General features: G+C 37.6%; 1 protein-coding gene across 1 annotated transcript; it reads right to left on the bottom strand.

Annotated features, from left to right (window-relative positions):
- Window positions 1–229: 229 nt before the first annotated feature.
- Window positions 230–14,403, bottom strand: onecut3a (one cut homeobox 3a). The gene is made up of 4 exons (XM_063013408.1): window positions 13,407–14,403; window positions 6,023–6,283; window positions 1,549–1,828; window positions 230–473 (listed from the first exon to the last, which is right to left on the bottom strand). Exons 1-4 carry the CDS (start codon window positions 14,401–14,403, stop codon window positions 230–232), a joined length of 1,782 nt encoding a protein of 593 aa, XP_062869478.1.
- Window positions 14,404–23,041: the final 8,638 nt, after the last annotated feature.

The following is a 23,041-nucleotide window of genomic DNA, read 5'->3' as shown; positions in this document are numbered from 1 at the left end:
CTTATTGTCTCAGCGTGAAAGTGATCTCTCTTGGTATGGTGGACTGGTTTCCACTATTAAAAAGATTCCTCTCAGGTGTAAATCACCCCTGGTTAAGTATCTTGTACTCTGAAGGCTGGTGTACATGGTGTTGAAGGATGGAGCTCATGAACTAAACCTGGTTTTAAAAATTCATGGTGGGTGGACTTGACTATGCGGCCTTTGCAGTATCCGACACTAAAATAATGTTTCACTGCCTGTTCACCTCATCTATGCATGCCCTGAAAGGATAAAAAAGAGAAATGCGAGTGATGGTGATGAGGAAACCGGGACCTGGCATGGGGCCTGCTGCAGTCAATCCCCCTGCGGCTACAGGAAGATAGGCTGACAGAGAAAGAGCTGACAGAGACTGGAGATTGAGCAGACATGATCCCAGTCCAGGAGGAGCACGCTGCTGCAACAGAGTAGTTGGTAGTGATTTTGCTTTGGCGCACCTGTAATGGAGAAGCAAACTGACACAGTGGGACTCCCTAAACATGACAAACTTGGTACTAGGGTACAAAATAAGGTTAGGAAATGTCTGTGCTGGGGTTGTTCTTCATTGCAACCTAAATGTTAAAATGTTACCTCTGAAGTTATTTACATGAATCTGTATTTGGTGGATGTCATGAAATTATTTGAGTTAGGTTTGGAAGAACTTGATAGGCTTACACAAACCTCTTACCTTAACCCAATCCAGCCACTTCATGATGAAAGTTAGTGCTCTTGTGGCCAATTAAAGGCATATCCAAGCATTTAAGTTTATAATTTACTAAAAGGCCTTTACAGAAAAAGCAGCAGCAGAAAGACCAACTTCATTTTAATGTTTATGGTTTTGGATGAAATTTTGTCAAAATCTTTTCCAGATGCATGGTAATCATCCATATTCCAAAGAGCTCTAAGTCACCTTTTGATCTTGTGTTTTTGCAGCTTTATTTTCTGATTATTTTGATCAATAAATGCAGTAATTGTTATTTGTTAGACTAGGCCAGTTTAATCTAAGCATTAAACTGATTCTTTGATCATATTGTCAGGAGTTCCAGGGGAGTTTTGGCGACTCCTGGTGGAGCTAAAGGGAACTGCACCAGTTTTTTCTTCCACTGATCAGCCAATAGATTTCGCCCACTAATTATCCTGCACATCTGCTTCCAGTTAGCTCCTTGTTACTCTGCCTTTAAAAGCCACTAGTTTTTTCCCACTCCTTGCCAGATCATCTGTTCACTTTCCCTGGTCAGATCCTGGTTTTTGTCACCTGTTGGGTTTCCCTGGTGCCTCTTTTTTTGTTATCTGGTTGTTACCTGTTGATGTTAACGGTTGTCCTTCCCTGGTTTTGGTTCATCTCCCTGGTTTCCTGCTGACCCTGCTGCTACAGAGAGCAGCTCTTATGTTTTTTTTCCTGCACACGCCAAGCGTCCCCTTACCTGGATCTTATGTTCCATGCCACCTTCCTTGTCTCCAGTGTTCCTGACGGCCGGACCAGCCTCTTTCGCAGTCTCTTGGTTCCCTAGCTGCACCTTCTAGTATCCTTGCCTGCAGTATTTTGGTTTTATCTTCTGGATCCCCTGCTCCATGCCACTTGCCTCCTCTCCAGTGTTCTCTTCGTCACCTAACTCCTTCCCAGCCTCCTGCTTCCCTCGTTGCACCTTCTTTTGTCCCTGGCAGTCCCACCTGCCTCCATCCCAGCCTCCTGGTTCACTTGTTGCAGCTTCCTGTGTCCCTGGTAGTCCCACCTGCCTCAATTCCAGCCTCCTGGTTCCCTCGTCGCCCCTTCCAAGGTTTCTTGCCTTGAGTGTTTCAGTTTTCTTGTCTCCTGGATCCCCTGTTCTATGTCTTCAGTGTTTCCGTCAGTCCCACCTGCCTCTGTTCCAGCCTCTAGGTTCCCTCGCCCCTCCCACGCTCTCTTCTTGTGTTGCCTGTCCTGAGTCTATTTGTTTTGTTGTCTTCAATAAACCTGTTAAGACCTTACCTCTGTGTACATAGTGTTTGCTTAGGGTTCCTAGAAACCTTTGGGTGTCTCATGGAGCTATCCCTGTAACACATAGTTTACCTCTACACACAAAAGCAACAAATTGTATGAGCAAAACATACTGCCTCTACCCATGTCTATAAAATGCATAATGTACACTAATGTTTGACACCAAATTTACTTATTTTATGTTAATCATTGTGTGAAAATTTGTGGTGTAAAAACTTAATGGGCCTTTCTATTGTGTATTTGTTGCTAAGTAGGGGAAAATCTGTTGGACAAGTGGAACTGAAAAGAATGAAGCTAACCCATATGCATCTTATCACCTACACTTTTGACGAGTGCAGTGCAGCTCAGCACTGTGTACGGAGAGACACACCCTGAGAGCACTCTTTTCTCATCTCTGTGCAGGCACCATCAATCAGCCAGCAGAGGGCGTAATTGCATTAGAGAGAGACCCTATTCGGCTTAATCCCACCCATATCTGAACAACAGGCCAAAGTTGTTCATGTGGCCACTCAGCCTAGCCGGCAGGCAGAGCTGGGATACGATACATTCCAGCGTGTGTTTTTACCTCTGCGCCACCTGAGCAGCCTTTTCTTCCTGTACTTTTAAGGGAGTTTTTCCTTGACACTGTCGCCTTCGGCTTGCTCAACTGGGGTTTTTGGTCTGTTGGTCCTGGATTGTGTAAAGTTGCTTTGGAGACTATGTCAACTGTAAAAAGCACCATACAAATAAATCTGACTTGACTTGACATATTTGTCATGTTGAATAATTACAGGTCATTAAATAAACATGATGATAAACAAAGACAAAAATACTGAATAACTGGAACTAAGAAGAAATGTTAATGGAGTGCAGAATTCTGACTCACTATCACGCACTGGTGTGAATGCGCCAGTTCTGTTTACAGATGTAAAAGGCATACTGTAGTTCTGAACCGGTCTAAATGGAGTCTGACTGCATGTTAAACGTTTTCCACATTGAGCTGTTTTTATTTAGTAAGGCATGAAACTTGTTTATGAAATTCTGATGTATTTTAAATTTTGATTTAAGTTGTCAGTTGAAAAAAATGCCAATATCTGTGTTAAAAACAACATATTCTGTAATATATAAATTCGACATACAAGAAAGGAAAAAAAAACATTTAAAGAACTGCAGATGTTTTTAAACACAGCTTATGGAAATGTTTATGGTGCCACAACACACTGGGCAAAATGGGAAGAAGAATCACCTGTCCTCAGTTGACATTTGAAAAATGTCCAACCTGGATTTCAAATCTGCCTAAAATGTTTGTTGTTTTTTATAGTTTACCATAAATGGTAAGATATTACACTGGTCAAACTACTTAGAGACGGGGAGAACATGCAAACTCCGCACAGAAAGGACCTAGACCGCCCCACCTGGGGATCGAATCCAGGACCTTCTTGCTGTGAGGCGACAATGCTACCCACCGTGCCACCCTTGGTAACTTCATTTCATTTATTAATAGGCCAGATTATTTATGCATTTCAGGTGTGCAAGACATTCCAAAAAAGTTACAATGGTAAAGCATTGACCACTTTGTAATATTGCCACTCTTTTTCACAAAACTTAAAATATGTTTTAGCACCAAGAATACCAAGCAATGAAGTGTTTCAGGTGTTATTTTGTCCAGAGAACTTAATGCCGATTCTGGACATGGTTACCATAAGGCTTTTTTTTTAAGTAAGGGGTTAAGTGGCATTTGTGAATGTAATTCCAAACTGCAGTGCTTGACAATTATTTGTTAAAGTAATTTGACAAATATATGCTAAAGTAATTCTTGCCCATGTAGTTATATCAGTTACTGAAGAATGACGGGTCTTAATGTAGTGGCATCTGAGTGATCAGAAATGTGTATTCAGCTTAGTTCAGCTTGTGCCCTTTCCTTTCATGCACTGAATTTTTTTCAAATTCCTTGAATTGTTTAATGATATTATACACTGTAAAGCAAGAAATATGTAAATCCCTTCCAATCTTTCTTTGAGGTACATTGTTTTTAAACATTTCAAAAATTTTCTCACACATTTGTTGACAAACTGGAGATCCTCTGCCCATTTTTGCTCCTTAAAGACTGAGCCTTTTGCTCTGTTGTTCCAAATGATTATTACAATCACTTATTGACATCACCTGTTTGAAATCACATGATTATTGAATTTTTATTTACCTCATTACTAGCCCTATATTGACCCTGTCCCAACTTTGTTGTAATGTGTTGCAGGTCTAAAATGCAGAAATGGATGTATATTAACAAATGAAATGAAGTTGACCAGACAAAACATGAAATATCTTGGGTTCATACTGCCTGCAGTGAAATAAAGGTCAAAGTAAATGTATGAAATATTGAGTCTACACACAACATATCACAATAAAAAGAAGAATATAAATAAATATCTTTAAAAATCATTTTCGGCATCAGCATTACAGAATTGAAGAAAAAGATGGACTGAGTGAAGTAGCATGAAAAGACATGGGGTAAGAGGTAGAAAAAATTAAACTTGGTGACTGGTGAGTATCTTTTTGTAGCTGTAGTTTTTCAACTTTTTTCCCCATCATTGATTGTATCAAATTTCTTAACCCATTTTCATGTCCGTATTCCATTAATTGTGTGTAGAGTCAAAAATAAACGTTCTTAAAGTAATAAATGTTCTAAAGCCATTTAAAAATATTTATTATGGTTTCATTACACCTTTTTTTTGCACATTTTACTCTTGGTTCACACACAATACTGGCCAAAGACAAAGAATTGTATTAGTCTGCATCTTGTATTGTTGAAAAATTATTTTCATTGGCGTAAACAGACATAAAAATCAATAAAAGCATTTTATATTAATCTGATAAATTAAAATACTTAGTCTTATTTAAAAACAAGTCTTAACAAAAGCATTGGTTAAGATAAGATTAGTCAATAGTTTATAAAATATCAAATAGGTCAAAATTGTGACTTGTGAACGGTTGAATAGTTGAGTTAAAACTGTCAGGTTGTTAAATCCAGGCGTTTTTTGCATGTAATGCTAAACACAAATGTAAGGCTTTTTATGTTACTTTTTGTCATACTGATTTGTCATATTGCTATTATATTATTAGGGCAAATGTTAATAACAATTATTTTTGTAACAATTGATGTTTTCATTTACCTCTCACTCTATTATTATGGTAAATGCAACTGTAAATGTAATTTGACAGCTACATTTTCATAGCATCTGTTACAGACGGAGCTCAAAGTCTCCTTACTTCACTGTACTACTGGCATTCTTTCTACGTTTTAGAAGATTTGCCATATTTGGACTGGATGGGAGATAGTTTGGCAACCTCAGTAAAAGCAGTTCCTTTTTGAAGGTGGCATTGCTATCATTTGTAGATGATAATTATTTTAAGTGCATTAAAAGAATAGTTGTCATGTGATGATTCTACATACAAAATGGCATTACCAGCACTATACAGATGGTTGAATGTATTTCTAGAACACCAAACTAATTTCGGTTCATTGACCACATGGGTAAAACTTCCCACCAAGCTGCCATATATGGGTATGTAATATAAACTACAACGGTAGACCAACAAAATTGTCTCATAAAAGATTGCTTTTACTGCCCTTTGGTGGAGGTCATGGCAATCTGATGCTTTGGAATTTTATTGTTGTCATTACTGTAGTGTATGATCTAAACTTTGCTCTGAAATTAGTGACATCAAAATTGTTTACCGAGCTTACTGTGCTGTGTATTGCTGCCTGGTGTTTATCTTTGATGTATTTGTATATACACTTAGTGAAAGCAAAGAGATAACAATAAGGCTCATTGCAGAGGAGAGACTGCATCTGAGGATCCAGGCATCACACAACTTTAGGAACAAAGTTGTCCAGATTTCTGGCATAGTTTATTAGTCCTACTAAAAGAATGCATTGATGAGAAATGTAACTTTTTGATGGCAGCAGGTTAGATTGATTGACACGCTATGAGTTTTCTTTAAAATTACTTGCACCTTTTTAAACCTTGGAGAAAGTGGCAGCAGAACAACCCAAGCTGCTTCTATGTTCATGCTGGTGTTCATTGTGCCAACGGTCCATGCAACGGCGACGGGCATTCATGAAGAAATTGCTGACTGTGTTGAGCTCAAGGCCTAACTGCTGTGCAATGGTCATCTGCATCTCCTTGCTGGGTCGCTTATTCTCCTTGAAGATGGCAATAAGTGTGCGCCTTTGAAGATCTGTGAAAACCAGTCGATGTTTCTTGGCAGCTGTGCTGTGCTTTAGCTGCTCTTGCTCCTTGTGCTTGCAGGCTGCAGAGTAGAAAAAAAGTAGGAATGATAAAGAAATTGTAGATAAAAAAAGGAAAGGTTGTGAAGGTGGTGATTGATGACCAGGAAAATTTTAATGGAGGCAAGAACATGTGATGAGCCAAACAGCTGATAGTTGATCCTAGAGAGAGTTTATACCATAATTGCAGGCATTTAGAAGAATAAGTAGAAGAATGCCTTTATTTGTCATTTATACAAACACAGTACAACGAAATTCTTCCTTTGCGTATCCCAGTTTGTTTGGAGGCTGGGGTCAGAGCGCAGGGTCAGCCATCGTATGGTGCCCCTGGAGCAGAGACTGACTATTCTCAGTCCAGCAGTGACAGTGAGGTGTTTAAAAACTCCATCAGCGCTGCTGTGTCTTATCCACTCATACCAGCACAGCACACACTAATACACCACCACCATGTCAGTGTCGCAGTGCTAAGAATGATCCACCACCCAAATAATACCTACTCTGTAGTAATTGTAGAACTACAAAGTGCTTCTATATGGTAAGTGGAGCTGATAAAATAGAGAGTGAGTGTAGAAACAAGGAGGTGGTTTTAATGTTATGGTTGATCGGTGTATTTTTTATTGTACACAGAGTAACTTGTAGAATATCTAAATAAATTAAAATCTTAAAAGTCCCACAGTGCCCAGGTAGGGCAGCAGCAAAACTTGGTAGTTCGAATCTCAGCTCTGCTACAGGCTGGCTGAGCACATGTTTGGCTGCATGGTGGGAGGGCTGAAGGAATTCCTCATAACTGCTTCATGTACTACTGCCTCTGCTGGCTATTTGTTGGTGCCTGCAGAGAGATGGGGAATTATAGCAGTTTGTGACTCTCAGAACACAATACTGCTCCCTGTGTGAACTCGCCTTGTGCAGGTGAAAAGAAGTGGTTGGCTACTACACACATGTCAAAGGGGGTGTGTGTTAGGTACAGCAGTGAATGCAGAGGCTTTTGTATGGATGTGCATACAAGTGTGTGAGCAAAGGAGTCAACATAAGAAAGATATTGACCTGGAGTGCTTTGGAATGTCCATGGGGACTAAAGCCTGGATCCTTCTCCAAGCAGGTTTGCATTCAGTGACTTAAAACACGGGCCACTGGAGAGCTATCAGACATTCCAAGAATAGTAAGGAAGTCTTTTAGCCTTATGCGCCCCTCTACCGCCAAAAACCCTCTATATAATATTTTGGATTTATTGTCATTATTTAACCGCAAATGTGCAATTAGCGAGCATTTTAGAATACTGGGCTTTTAAACATGACAGCCTTCAATAAATAATCTCTTCTTGGCCACTCCCTGGCTCCCTACACTTAGCAGCTTTTTTTTTTTTTCTTAGCACTGTCATTTCTGTAATTTTGTCAATTGACTGCCAGTCTGTTTCTTTTTTAGGTGTAGTTATAACCTTTGATTTTATTGCAGTTCACCACATGCCTTAATTTGGCTTAGTTCATTTACGTGTAGTTATTGGTTTAGTGTATGTGTAGTTATTGGTTTAGTTTATGTGTAGTTACTGGTTTAGTTTTTTTTTATATGTAGTTTATTTTTGTGGCTGTTGTTAAACTGTCCATGGTATAGTGTATAGTAGTATAGTGTATAGTGTGCTAAAAAATCATTTACAAACAAACAGTTTACTGGTTTACACAAGTATCTAAGCTCCTGATCTACATCCCTCATATTTTACATGAATACACAAAACATACACACACACACACACACGCACACACACACACACACACACACACACACACACACACACATAGATAGATGCACACATAGATAGATAGATAGATAGATAGATAGATAGATAGATAGATAGATAGATAGATAGATAGATAGATAGATAGATAGATAGATAGATGGACGGACGGAAAGACAGACAGACAGACAGACAGACAGACAGACAGACAGTAAAAGGTAAAGCAAATCATGAAATAGTTACATTACTACAGCGTATTTACATTCGGAACACAACCAGCTCTCCTGTTTTCTGAAAGAAATGGGTCAGAAGATACCCTCTTCTAATTCGCCGTACGTTAACAAACTGATTTCGGTTTCTGTTAGCCAGGTTTTTACTACTAATAGCTCAAACGGCGCAAACAATTTGTGCTTTTGAGGCAGGAGTGGAGGTGGGGTGGGGGTTAAAGAACACAACACGCACATAATCAGAACTTATTAAGAAGGACGCAGTCTGGTATTATTTATTTCTATAATAACAAAGAAATTAGGAACCAAAATAAACACAACTCTCTTTGACTCTGTGTGCAGCCTGAAACAGCAACTTTCATCCTGATATATTAAATGCTCCTTATGCGTTAATGTATTTTATATTTCCATTCTATTTTTTAACTTTTTTAAAAAAAGCACCACTGACCACAAAGCTCTAAATCATCTGGAATAATTAATAGATATGCAGATTATCGATCGCTGTATTGACCAGTGGCGGCTGGTGCTAAAAAATTTGAGGGGGGCGCAAACAAAACAACAAATTAAAAAAAAAACAATAAAAAAAAAACAAGCCTTTAAAAGTAGCACTATTTGAACATGAATTTTGCCATTTTTTCTTCAAGTGAACGCTTTGTGAAAGCGTTTTTTTGTAAAGAAGAAATGCTGCTCCAATCTGCAACTAACTGTTTAACGTGAACCGAGCTGAGGAGCCGCAGCTGAATGAATCAGTTAATGAGTCGACTCGGGGATTGTCAAATCACACGGCGTTTAAAAAAAATAAGCCAGTAGTGACACACTTCTAATAAGAGTGGGTTGATACAGGGCTCAGAGAGCTGCGCCCCTGTGGAAAATTTAAAACAACCAATTAAAGAGCAGCCTCAGACCACGTGCTTGCCAAAAGTTCGTGCACGTACATAGACACTCGTTAGACCGGTGTTACGGAGAATTCAGTTCCCACTGTTTCCCCTTTAACGCGCATGTGCAAAAATCATGACGTTTTTTTCAGTCGCTTCGTTGAGCGTCGGTTTATTTGGAATATGTGTTTATAGCGGTATGTTCTTTTCACATTTCATGTTGTATGTTAGGTAGTTTGTGATTAAATACATACTTTAAAGTATTGAATGAACTACTGTCAGAGGTTTTATTGCTCCACCGCAAGTCAGAGGTTTTCACACTGCTGTCTTCAGCCTTGCTGTCAATCAACTAGAATTAACGTGTCAGATTTTTTTGTAAATAAATCCTAATACAGGACATGCTCTTATTCACACACTAGTTTAAGGTTATTCATCTCAGCTGCACTACCATTTACTTTCAAGAATAGTTTCATTCATGGTGATCTCTCGTTCATTTAAACTTCACAAACTGCATCCATGTGATTTTAAAATTAACAAACAGTATGTAGAACAAGTTTAACCTATAGACCAGTCCATTACACTAACAACACAGGGGGGAACACATTTACCTGGAGACCTGGAAAAAATGGTTCCCCACATGTATATCACTGTGTGTGTAATTATAAAACACTACAGTGATGCTGGTGATGTATTTACCTGTTGTTATTATGTAGAACAAGTTTAACCTATAGATCAGTCCATTACACTAAAACACAGGGGGGAACACATTTACCTGGAGACCTGGAAAAAATGGTTCCCCACATGTATATCACTGTGTGTGTAATTATAAAACACTACAGTGATGCTGGTGATGTATTTATCTGTTGTTATTATGTAGAACAAGTTTAACCTATAGACCAGTCCATTATACTAACAACACAGGGGGGAACACATTTACCTGGAGACCTGGGGAATATGGTTCCCCACGTGTATATTACTGTGTGATGATTCTTTTCTTTTTTTTAATGCAAACTACAGGCACACACATTTTAAGAACAAAATATCTGTATTAGAAATTAGTGTTAAACTAAATTATGCATATATTACAATTATGCAAATATATAATAAAGAAATCCACCTCAATGCAAATTAAAACTTAAATACATATTTATAGCTTAATAGAAATATATATATTTTTAAACGAAATAAAATAAAATCTGGGATGGTGCCCTGGGATTGACTAGCATCACATCCATAGTGCACTCCTGCCGTACGTCCAGTTTCCCCAGGAACAGTTCTGGATCCTCCACGGCCATGACCAGGATAAAGCAGTTACTAAACAGAAATGAATGATTAATTTACTATCTACTTTTTAAATAAACTAAAAGAGCAACATAAAATAAAATATAGCAACAAGCAAACTTTTTAGAAATAACGTCCCAGTTAACCTTGGTCTAATCTTCAGTACATGCTGGACAATGAAGGTCTTCCTCTACTGGTGGGTTGCCAACACATGACTGGTGGTACCATCTGTCACATCCATCACAGGCTATAATAGATAGATCACTTTATTAATCCCAGAGGGAAAGTCAAGGACATATATAATAGCATGGTGCAATGAAAAAGCCAATAAAATTAAGGCATTATTACTATTTCTTTGGTACCACCAGTCATGTGTTGGCAACCCACCAGTAGAGGAAGATCTTCATTGTCCGGTATGTACTGAAGATTAGACCAAGGTTAACTGGGACGTTATTTCTAAAAAGTTTGCTTGTTGCTGTATTTTATTTTATGTTGCTCTTTAAGTTTATTTAAAAAGTAGATAGTAAATTAATCATTCATTTCTGTTTAGTAACTGCTTTATCCTGGTCATGGCCGTGGAGGATCCAGAACTGTTCCTGGGGAAACTGGACGTATGGCAGGAGTGCACTATGGATGTGATGCTAGTCAATCTCAGGGCACCATCCCCAAATAAATTTGCACGTCAGATTTTATTTTATTTAGTTTAAAAAAAAAATATTTTTATTAAGCTATAAATATGTTAGTTTTTCAAGTATTTAAGTTTTAATTTGCATTGAGGTGGATTTCTTTATTATATATTTGCATAATTGTAATATATGCATAATTTAGTTTAACACTAATTTCTAATACAGATATTTTGTTCTTAAAATGTGTGTGCCTGTAGTTTGCATTAAAAAAAAGAAAAGAATCATCACACAGTAATATACATGTGGGGAACCATATTCCCCAGGTCTCCAGGTAAATGTGTTCCCCCCTGTGTTGTTAGTATAATGGACTGGTCTATAGGTTAAACTTGTTCTACATAATAACAACAGATAAATACATCACCAGCATCACTGTAGTGTTTTATAATTACACACACAGTGATATACATGTGGGGAACCATTTTTTCCAGGTCTCCAGGTAAATGTGTTCCCCCCTGTGTTGTTAGTGTAATGGACTGGTCTATAGGTTAAACTTGTTCTACATACTGTTTGTTAATTTTAAAATCACATGGATGCAGTTTGTGAAGTTTAAATGAACGAGAGATCACCATGAATGAAACTATTCTTGAAAGTAAATGGTAGTGCAGCTGAGATGAATAACCTTAAACTAGTGTGTGAATAAGAGCATGTCCTGTATTAGGATTTATTTACAAAAAAATCTGACACGTGAATTCTAGTTGATTGACTGTTTGTTGTCTACTTTTACAAATAAAAAATGTTTTTACTTTAAATGTGAAAATGTGTTGAATGTGAAAATATTTTCGTATAGCTTAGATGTTTTAGAGCGGCCTATAACATACAGTGGGCTGGTACTTTTTACAGTCAAACTTCGAAATTATAGCATTGATTTTTGTGATAGTAATGATTTTGTAATATCTGTTCAATTTAAACGTATTGAATGGTGTGGCGCAGCCTCAAAAAATGGGTCGTCTATAATAGACAACTATGTTGGCATGTCTTCACTAACATCATTACATTTTCAATGCATATCAAACAAATAAAACTTGCAATTTATATTAAATGTTGCTGCTTATATAACCATAACTAAAAAATACACTTAAAACATACATGCATTATCTATAAAAGAAAAAATATGGGATGGTAAATTATCTATAAAGGAAAAAATTTGTTATTGTAAAAGATGGAAAAGGGACACTAAGGCGGGGGAGGGGGGAGCAAACTAAGTAAGAAAGCTCAATGACAAGCGCAAGATGTGGAGGAATGCTAACAACGGACAAAAGAATAGGAAAGCTTTAAAGGAATATCGGCCCCGTCCACAACCTGATAATCAATACACAGAGTAACCCAGATCTGGCTCTGCGAAGGTTTTTTTTTATAATTTTTTTTAATGATAAGACGAAATATCAGGTTAATGTTTGTTTGTTGAAAAATAAAAAATAAAAAATAAAATCTAATAATAATAAAAAACCTAATAAAATTCTAACTGTAATGTGTATTATTAAATTGTAAGCATTGAAAATGAAAATCTTACGTAAAATGAGTAAACTTAAACAAGGAACATTTTTATTATTAAGATTCTAAGAATTTCCCTGAAAATATTTTAAATCATATATACACGGCCTTGTATGGGATTTTATGCCTCAGGTGGGACAAATCCATATTTTCTTAAAGGTTTAACTAATTCACCATTAGAAAAATTACTCTTATGAAACAATGAGTGTATGACACCAAAAATGTGTAGGGTGATGCATTTTATTAACTATTTGACTTTTAATCAAGATATATTAACAATATACTGTACTTTTACCTTTTATTGAAAAAGTTTTTAGTAGTTATTTCATATATTAGATCTTTCTGAAGATACAAAACTTTTTAGTTTCTATCTATTTATTTTTCTATTTATTTTATATCTAGATATTTAAAATGCTAAATAACGATAATGACGATAATAAAAAGGTGAAAGTAGCATAATCATTTGGATGTTTTATAACATTCAAAAATAGATGTATCTGGTCTGTGTGAGTATAGACTGACTGTCTATACAACAATTTATAATACAATCTGGCAATACGATTTTAAAACATTGTAAGAAGCTATTCCAAATGTATTTATTAACTGCTCATCATCATCATCTACCGATTTAGGTTTTGTTGAATCGGATCTGAAAAGAATTCTCCTGTTAAAAATCAGTGAGATGGTACAAAAATTATTATTACATAAAAGAAAAAGAAAATTTTGAAAAGTGAAAATGGAATAAATATAAATAAATGTATATATAATGTAAATAAATAGAATCATAAATAGAAGAGTTTGCAAAAAAAAGAACTATAAACCTATAAACTGGTCAGTTAAAAAGGACCTTTACACACCTGCTAGCCTAAGGGCTGACATGCGCTGGAACTCTGGCTCCTGCAGCCACTTCCACATCCTCCTGAATGTCTCTCGTCCTGATTTTAGTTTACTCCACGGTTTAGGATTCCGCAAAAGGTCGGATAGAGTTCCTTGGGAACGAGACAAGATCCGCTGAGCAAAGATGGCCTGTGGAATGCTGTATCTTTTAAGCTCGGCCGTAATTCTCTGTGCCACCTCTTTGGTGTTGATTTCCTCTAGCTGAGAAGATCCACCTTTTTGGGTGCCTGCAGCTGTGTGCTTGTCGTTCTCCATGTGAATGTATCCGCACGGATGAGAATGTGAGTGCCCTAAATGATGGAGACCGTTAAGGGTAGAAAAAGGCCTTAGCCCTGCACCGTGCCCCCCAGAATGAACCCGGCCCAGCATCGCCGCGTGAGTCTCAAAACCGTTGTAGGAGATCATTTTGTCTTTGGAGAGGCGAGCATCGGAACCGTAGTTTCCGAAAGGCTGCTGCGCGTTGTGCAAAGACTCCAAACCACCCGAAAGCATCGTGAGCGAGTGTCCCATAACTGAACTGTCTTTTTGGTAATAGGCATACAGGTTATCCGTTGGGACCAAGCCTCGATCGTCGCGCAGTAGTGTGAAGCTACCACTGACGCTTCCGGCTGTACAGTGTTGGTGCGCGGTTTGATGGTGACCGTAACGTGAATGTTCATGGTGTGGGAATTTTTCTGCATTTGTGGATCCAGCTGAAAGATGCTGCAGCGGCGACAGCGTCGTATATGTATTATTGATGCTCACACCTGAATCGCAAGACCCAGTCGGAGGAACGGATAGATGGTGTTTACTGCGATATTCTCCAGCTTCGTCTATTAACGAGGGCATAGACATCACTGTTGATCGGCCGTGTGTCAAATTCCGGTGCGGCATCGATTGTCGTGCGTAAGCGGAGTTTATGAATTCACCCGTTTGATGAGAGTGTGAAACAGCGTGATTTTTCACAGTGTTCTCCATCCCAAGTTCTCTCTCTCTCTCTCTCTCTCTCTCTCAATATACAGAGAAGCGACGAGGTGGGCGTGCGTGCGGGTGTGTGAGCGCACGGACACTGTTCACTCCGATTAACCAGTAGCTTTTTGACGTATAATCGCTACAGATTGTTTTTAAATACACATCTTCAAGGTATGTTCATCCATAGGTCAGCTGGGAAGACGTATGTATTTGGCAGTGGTAACTGTTAAATTAAATTTAAACCAATATGCTGGCTAGCTCTTTGGAGACCACAATCCAAAGACATGTAAGTTCGTTGAACTGGAGATACAAAACTGCCCTGACCAAAATTGACACGTCATGTGTGTAACCAATGTGTAAAGAATTAAATAAAAAACAAATAAATACATAAATAATAACAACAACAACAATAATAACAACAACAACAACAATAATAATAACGTGCACATGCACATCAAGTCTGTTTGGTGGTGTGCTTCGCTTCTGGACAGTTAAATATTGATGGTATTTAGATAGGTTTAGAATTAATTGACTGACAGGTTTACTAAGTAGCTGTTGCCACCAAGTATATATTTAATTTTGTATGTTTAAAAACACACAAAAAAAACAAAAAAACATAAAAGCGATGTTGTCAATAAACATAAGCATTATAACAATGAACAATGAAGGCTGAATTTTTAAAAAGAAATCAAATTATAAAGGGTAATTTATATCCAAACATATAAAAAGTTTGGATGCACAAATAATGAAAAAATAATTGGAAATAATGCACAAATGTATTAAAAACATTGCAATAATTGTAGTTCTTTGCCTCGGCAAAAACGCGAGGAAAGTTGTGAATTTTAAAAAGTAATTGGTCGTTTTTAAATTTCAGTAGAGCTCATTTCTATTCATTATTTTCAGTTACATCCATATTTTAGCCTGGTTTGTCAGGTACAGTTTATCTTGATTGGCAATGTTTAGTGAACACTTAACAATTACGTATTTTAAACATTACGAGGTGTAAGGAAAACCAGAACTGCATAACTTAAAAAAACTATAGGACTGCTTACAGTATATTTTAAACAGCTACATCAAGCTAGAAAAATGGTTTAAACAGATATTTGGAAAAACGACACACTATTTACCTTGATTAGAAAATCAAGCTGGATAACCGCATCTTTTTATACATTTTAAACAATGTTAGTACTTAAATATGCCTACTAAGTGATGTGTCAGCTTGCATCTCAAAAATCTGTTAAAGCCTACACAATTTGTCAAAGATAATAACTGCACATACCACGATCAAATCGAAAACAAGATGAGATGTACAGTAGCTTTTGGTTTATAAAACAGTGTTTAACGTTTTACTGTATAGTTAATTGTTGTTTAATCTCGAACCTATTGATTAGGCTGCCATTAAAAAAGTACGTCTGAATGCATCGTTATAAATGTAATATGTAGGTTCAAAATTTACATTGTAAATAGTATTTAATATAATTAATAGAATCTTATTATATACATATTATAAATCATGCAAATGTATCATGCATTCCGTTACAATTTCGTTTGCCATTTTATTAAAATAAGGTTTGCGTAAATGTATGAGTTTATATAAGTCTAAGTGGTTATTTAATTTATTTTACACATACAAAGGTTCTTATAAAATGTTGAACCTTAGAACCTTAAACACTAGCGCGGCGTATGTCTGGAGATGTCAGACTCGTTGTTCAGACAGCGGTAACCTGTTCCGCTGTACAGCAGAAATAAACTGTTTTCCTCGACTGTTTTTGCCAACTTTATCAATAAATTTATAATCACACACACACACACACACACACACACACACACACACACACACACATGTGCATATAACATAATATAATTTTATTACAAAGAAATAGAAAATACATTTTTCTTTATGAACCTTTTTATGCAGTCTTTTGTTTATTTATAATTTTATTTTTATTGTATATTTAACATGATTTATTTTAAATAATTTCACAAACAACTTTGCTGCAGGGCGACACGGTGGCTCAGTGGGTAGCACTGTCGCCTCACAGCAAGAAGGTCTGTTCGATCCCCAGGCTGGGCGGGGGGGCGGTCCTTTCTGTTTGGAGTTTGCATGTTCTCCCCGTGTCTGCGTGGGTTTCCTTCGGGAGCTCAGATTTCCTCCCACAGTCCAAAACATGCAGTCAGGTTAATTGCAGACACTGAATTGCCCTATAGGTAAATGGGTGTGTGTATGTGTGTCTGCCCTGCGATGGACTGGCGCACTGTCCAGGTTGTTACTGTGTGCCTTGCGCCCATTGAAAAGCTGGGATAGGCTCCAGCACCCCCGCGACCCTAATTGGATAAGCGGTTAAGAAAGTGAGTTTGCTGCAGAATTATATGAGTTGCTCGGTCGGGCTACATACAGACATGGCTTTTCTGAGAGAAGGGGGTGGCCGAGGACCCGCAATAAACTGTCAGGGGTGTGTTACATCATCGCGCCCAGTGAGTCAGAGGAAACCTGACCCACCGCGGCCTTGACTGTGATAACGCGGTGGTAAAACATAAAATGAAACATGTTGTGTACATTATTATTTGTGTAATTTGTACACGGAAAGCGTGTATAAAGAAAAAGTGTTCCAACTGATGGCCGTTTTTAAAATCGCTCTGTAAAATTGATCTCGGTCTGATCAATGAGTCCGCATTCTGATCAATTGAGAAAACCAATTGAGAAATGGAACCGCTTTAGTCTTCATTTAGTTCAAAGGAATGAAGAAAAACAGAAGACGGCTTGCTGTGTCGCAGAGCTTTATGATACAATATCGTATTTACACAGGGTTTCACTTATAATTATTATAATGGCTAAATTCAATTAAACAATGATTTACTTGAGTTTTTATGCCTGCCCATATTTGCTGCATTCAACACATGTACAAGAGTACCTACCATCAGCCCATTATATCCCTGACTTTGACATAGTTATCATGAAATAGGCATTTTGGTCTTCATTGTAAGTATAGAAAAAACTAAGGGTAACAAAGAGTACAAGGCTCCTGTCCAGGATGCCAAATCGTCTAAAATCAGGTTACACTAGATGTTACATATTTAGAAACACTGTGTGTGTGTGTGTGTGTGTGTGTGTGTGCGTGCGTGCGTGTGTGTGTGTGTGTGACCTTCATATTTAGACACCAAATAAAAAGTGAAAAATCAAACATCACCACATTTGATAAAGCAGTGGTTGCTAGGAGACTGTGAATGATATTGATTGAGGAGGGCTTGATTAATCAATTTTAAAGAGTGGGCAAAAGCAAGAGGAGAGAGAGAGAGAAGCAGGTCCAGATATTTCTACATGTGTTAGTTGTACTTGATCTTTAATTATAAATTAATTGTTGCCTGTGTTTAAATGAATAGAGGTTTAACTAAGGAGTGTTTAATTCGACTCGAATGCACATCTGCATTAATGGATGGCCACCCAGCTACCAATGGCAATATACACGCAGAAACACACACACACACACACACACACACACACACACACACACACACACACACACACACACACACACGCACACACACAGTGTGCACAAAAAGTGTCAAGCAAATCGACTTATATTGATCTTTACCACTCACCTCCCACCAATCAATTCTTGGCCTAGAAAGCATGCCCTGTTTTACCTAATGGCTTGTATTCATTGCCAAACTTTATGTAAACTGAAAGCAGAATTTTACACTTGCCTATGTTGTTACTCTTAACCATTTTTAACCTTGCTTGTGTTGAATTTAATGGTTTGCTCTTCATTTCCTGTGTATTTAAACAATATGCAATGTAATACTTTTAGACACATTTTTGAGAATACACAATATAATATACAGTAAAAGTTTTTGTTAATAAGCTCAAAGTTCTTTTTATCCATCTTAATATTAAACACCCAAACCCAATAAGATTCTTCTTATGTTATAATATGGTTATGTTAAGGTTTTGGTATATTGTATAATTGTATTGTGGGACAGAGCTTTGTCATTTCAAATATTGCCATTGAATCAATGTGGTTGTTGGGTTAAAACTAAACTGACATTGGTAGGCCTTAGTAAAGGCTATGAGAGTCAATTAAAATCTTATTAGTAGCACTATTGTTCCTAAATATTATTGCCTAAAGCTTTTTATTTGTACATACTGTACATATTACTACAATAAAGAAAAAAACTATAGTTTTAGTTTTGAACATCCCATGCATGCTCCTAACTTGTATGTCAGGATCTAGTAAAAAAGCATATTATTATGCACTTTTTCCTTGTCACAGTGACAAATGGAAATAGGGATAATTGATCAATATGTTATTGATCCTTGTTGGTGGGAGTCATTGGAATTAAAAGAGATGTGGGGGATTATTGTGAGATGTGTTTATCTTAGGAAATAAGAGGTATTTTTGTTGTTCTTACTGCATAGCTTTTGTGCAGTTTTTTTCACTGAACATCCTTTCATATTAGCCAAATAACTTTTTTATCATAAAGAAGGCAAATCCTACAATACTGCACAGAGCAAAATATCCACAAGTTTAACCCTTGCAAAAACACATTGGACTGAACGTTCACAAATGTGATGTATGCAACACAATCCAACATTAGATATAGACAATATAAGACTGGGAAGTTTATGGAAAGATCAAACCCCTGTTTTACAATTTGTTACATATTTTCGATTTCATGATAGTGTATAGGTGACACCTTATTATGAAAAAAATTAATGAACAAATCAAATGTTACTATAGTGTGCGGAGTAAAATGTCCATCTGGTTTTGTTTTAAAAAGATTAATTAAAAAAATTTAGAACACTCTACTTTTCTATTTCAGTCAATCAAATTAATGTTTGCTTGTACATGTTTCTATGTGCATGCAAACTGGACTTAAAATACCAGTGTTAAGTGTGTCAGATGAATATAGACTTGGCCTCATATCACTGAAGGATGTTTTGAACTAAGTGTGAATTATATTTAAATGCACAAAGCCGGCCTTTCATTGATCCCAGTGCAGGACGGCAAACATTTTAGTGCTGATCTTGTCTTTGTTATTGCCCTCCATGGAAAGCAGTAATGCTGTGCCTCGATTTCACAGTGGATTTTATACAATTCTGACAGGAATTCAGCATTTTGTTTTTTAAATGCAAATCTTTGTGTATTGTTTTTCAGTAAAGAGATGTGAAAACAATGTAATAAAGATTTTGCTTTTCATTTTGGCACATATTCTGTACTGTAGTGGCTTTAATACCTCTCCATACAGTCTAGCAACTAACTCAAATGGACATTCTCACAGTCCCTGGGGAAGAGCAGCCACCTCTTTCTTTTCTGATGCAGCAGAAGATACAAGATACATACTGTATATACGTACACCTCCTTGTTTCTACACTCACTGTCCATTTTATCAGCTCCACTTACCTTATAGAAGCACTTTGTAGTTCTACAATTACTAACTGTAGTCCATCTTTCTTTACATACTTTAGCCTGCTTTCACCCTGTTCTTCAGTGGTCAGGACCCCCACAGGACCACCACAGAGCAGGTATTATTTAGGTGGTGGATCATTCTCAGCACTGCAGTGACAATGACATGGTGGTGGTGTGTTAGTGTGTGTTGTGCTGGTATGAGTGGATCAGACACAGCAGCGTTGCTGGAGTTTTTAAATACCGTGTCCACTCACTGTCCACTCTATTATACACTCCTACCTAGTTGGTTCACCTTGTAGACGTAAAGTCATAGACGATCGCTCATCTATTGCTGCTGTTTGAGTTGGTCATCTTCTAGACCTTCATCAGTGGTCACAGGACGCTGCCCACAGGGCGCTGTTGGCTGGATATTTTTGGTTGGTGGACTATTCTCAGTCCAGCAGTGACAGTGAGGTGTTTAAAAACTACATCAGCATTGCTGTGTCTGATCCACACATACCAGCACAACACACCACCACCATGTCAGTGTCACTGCAGTGCTGAGACTGATCCACCACCCAAATAATATCTGCTCTGTAGTGGTCCTGGGAGAGTCCTTACCATTAAAGAACAGCATGAAAGGGGGCTAACAAAGCATGCAGAGAAACAGTGCTTCTATATGGTAAGTGGAGCTGATAAAATGGACAGTGAGTTAGAAACAAGGAGGTGGTTTTAATGTTATGGCTGATCAGTGTACATTTCAATAATATATCATGTAAGCAAGATGTTACAGTGTAATACCATGGTTAATAATAATGGTTGCTTGTACTCTACATGTTTTATGTGCATGCAAACTGGACTTATATAAATACCAGTGTTAAGTGTGTCAGATGAATATAGACTTGGCCTCATATCACTGAAGGATGCTTTGAACTAAGTGTGAATGATATTCAAATGCGCAAATATGGCCTTTCATTGATCACAGTGCAGGATGGCAAACATTTTAGTGCTAATCTTGTCCTTGTTATTGCCTCCCATGCTAGGCTGTTAATGCACTAAAAATCGTTTGGCCCTATGTTTCCTAATCCATCAGAATATGGTGCCTGGAGCAACAGAAGAATACACTGCTTTGTACTGTATAACCACTTCTGCCCCCCTTCCTGTTTTCCCCTTAGTTCTTCCCTCAACCTCCTGTTCCCTGTCTCCATATACCTTTATGACACCTGGTTGCATCTCTTAATGTTTCCGGACTTGACGGTATCCAAGCTAAAAAATTTAGAATAAACTGTGCTCTGTTTGCCATTTGGTGAATTGCAATCTCACTGGGCTTATTATAACAGTAATTATATTGGGAAAGGTAAGGAACAGAGTGAAAGTGTGGTGTTGTGTTTATCTCAGCTTTTTACTTTCCTTCCTTCTTTCATCTTTATCTACCCACATCCAATATTTTACATTTAGTGCATGGGTCAGAGGAAGGGACATGATTAATACTGTGTCCAGTTTCTATGGATTTGGCCATCGTCGCTGTTGTTCCAATGATTTTACATTCATCAGTCATCTGATAAATAAACTATAACATGACTATAATGAATGTGCTACACACAATAAAGCAAAAAGTCTGTAGATCTGCGTCATAATAACTGAGTTGTTTTTTTTGCCACACCCATAACTAACAGGTATACTGTATTTTGACTGAATGAGCACACATTTTAAAACTCTTAAATCTTGCAAAAAGCCTTTCCAGAAGTGGAGGCTTTATTGGTTAAAATAAGGGTAAATGTGTGTTAGGGGTCAGGTTGGGGAGTATTTACTTGAGTTTTGTAATATTAACACAAAATGTTTTGGAATGGCATGTCCAACATAACTCATTGTCACATGTTCACATACTTTAGTGTAGCAGTTAGATTGCCAGCTTCCATTAATTGGTATATTTTATCCACATTAAGGGAGGTCGGCTACAGTGCCATGGACTATAAAAGTTGTAATAATGCAGGACAAGTCCTTTCACACTAAACTCATTAAAAACAATGTATAGCCTTCCCAAACAGTTCACACAAAGTGGACACATAATAAATTTTATATAATTGATTTTGTACACGTTTTAGTAATAAGTGTGAATAAAATACCTGACTTTAATCATTAGGAGGGGTAATTTTTTCTTATAAAGTAAAAAGTGATTTGTATTTAATTGTAAATTTATTACAGTCAGGCACACCTTTCACCTTCTTCATGTTTTATTACATTACAGATTCATTCTATAATAGATTGGGTTCATATTTTGTCACACAATTCTACACAAAATAGCCCACAATGACAAAGTGAAAGGTTTTTAGACATTTGTGCTAATTTTCTAAAATCAAAATGTAAAATATCATATGTACACAAGTGTGCACACCCTTTGATATGACACCCAAAAGTGAGCTGAGGTGCATTTTGTTTTCACTGATACTGCAAGAGATGTTTATACAATTTAACTGGAGTTCACCTGTGGTAAATTCAATTGATTGGACATGATTGGGGATTGGCAACACCTGCCTATATAAGGTCCCACAGTTGACAGTGCTTATATCAGAGCAAACTTCAAGTACAGAAAAATTGCTGCAGCTTTACAGGTCCCAAAGAGCACACCATCATTCGTAAATGGAAGAAGTTTGGAACCACAAAAAATCTTCCTAGACCTGGCCGCCCAGCCAAACTGAGCGACCGGGGAAGACGGGCCTTGGCCAGGGAGGTGAGCAGGAACTCGATGGTCACTCTGACAGAGCTCCAGCATATTCTTGTGGAGATGGGAGAACCTATCAGAAGATCAACCATCCAGGCAGCACTCCACAAATCACGCCTTTATGGTAGAGTGGCCAGACAGAAGCCACTTCTCAGTAAAAGGCACATAACAGCCCGTATGGAGTTTGCCAAAAGCCACCTAGAGGACTCTCAAACCATGAGAAACAAGTCTACAAGACTAGTCCTGATAGAGGGAAAGATGAATGCAGCTAAGTACACTGAGATCCTTGAAGAAAACCTGCTCCAGAGCACTCTGGACCTCAGACTGGGGTGAAGGTTTACCTTCCAACATGACAACAACCTGAAGCACACAGCCAAGGGAGCAAAGGAGTGGCTTCGGAGAAAGTCTGTGAATGTCCCTGAGTGGCCCAGCCAGAGCCCAGACCTGAATCCAATCAAACCATCCAACCTGACAGAGCTTGCAGGGATATGCCAAGAGGAATGGGCCAAAATGTCCAGAAACAAGTGTGCCAAGC

This window comes from Trichomycterus rosablanca, chromosome 17 (assembly GCF_030014385.1).
Source record: "Trichomycterus rosablanca isolate fTriRos1 chromosome 17, fTriRos1.hap1, whole genome shotgun sequence".
NCBI classification, from domain to species: domain Eukaryota; kingdom Metazoa; phylum Chordata; class Actinopteri; order Siluriformes; family Trichomycteridae; genus Trichomycterus; species Trichomycterus rosablanca.
This window is presented reverse-complemented; position numbering and strand designations above follow the sequence as displayed.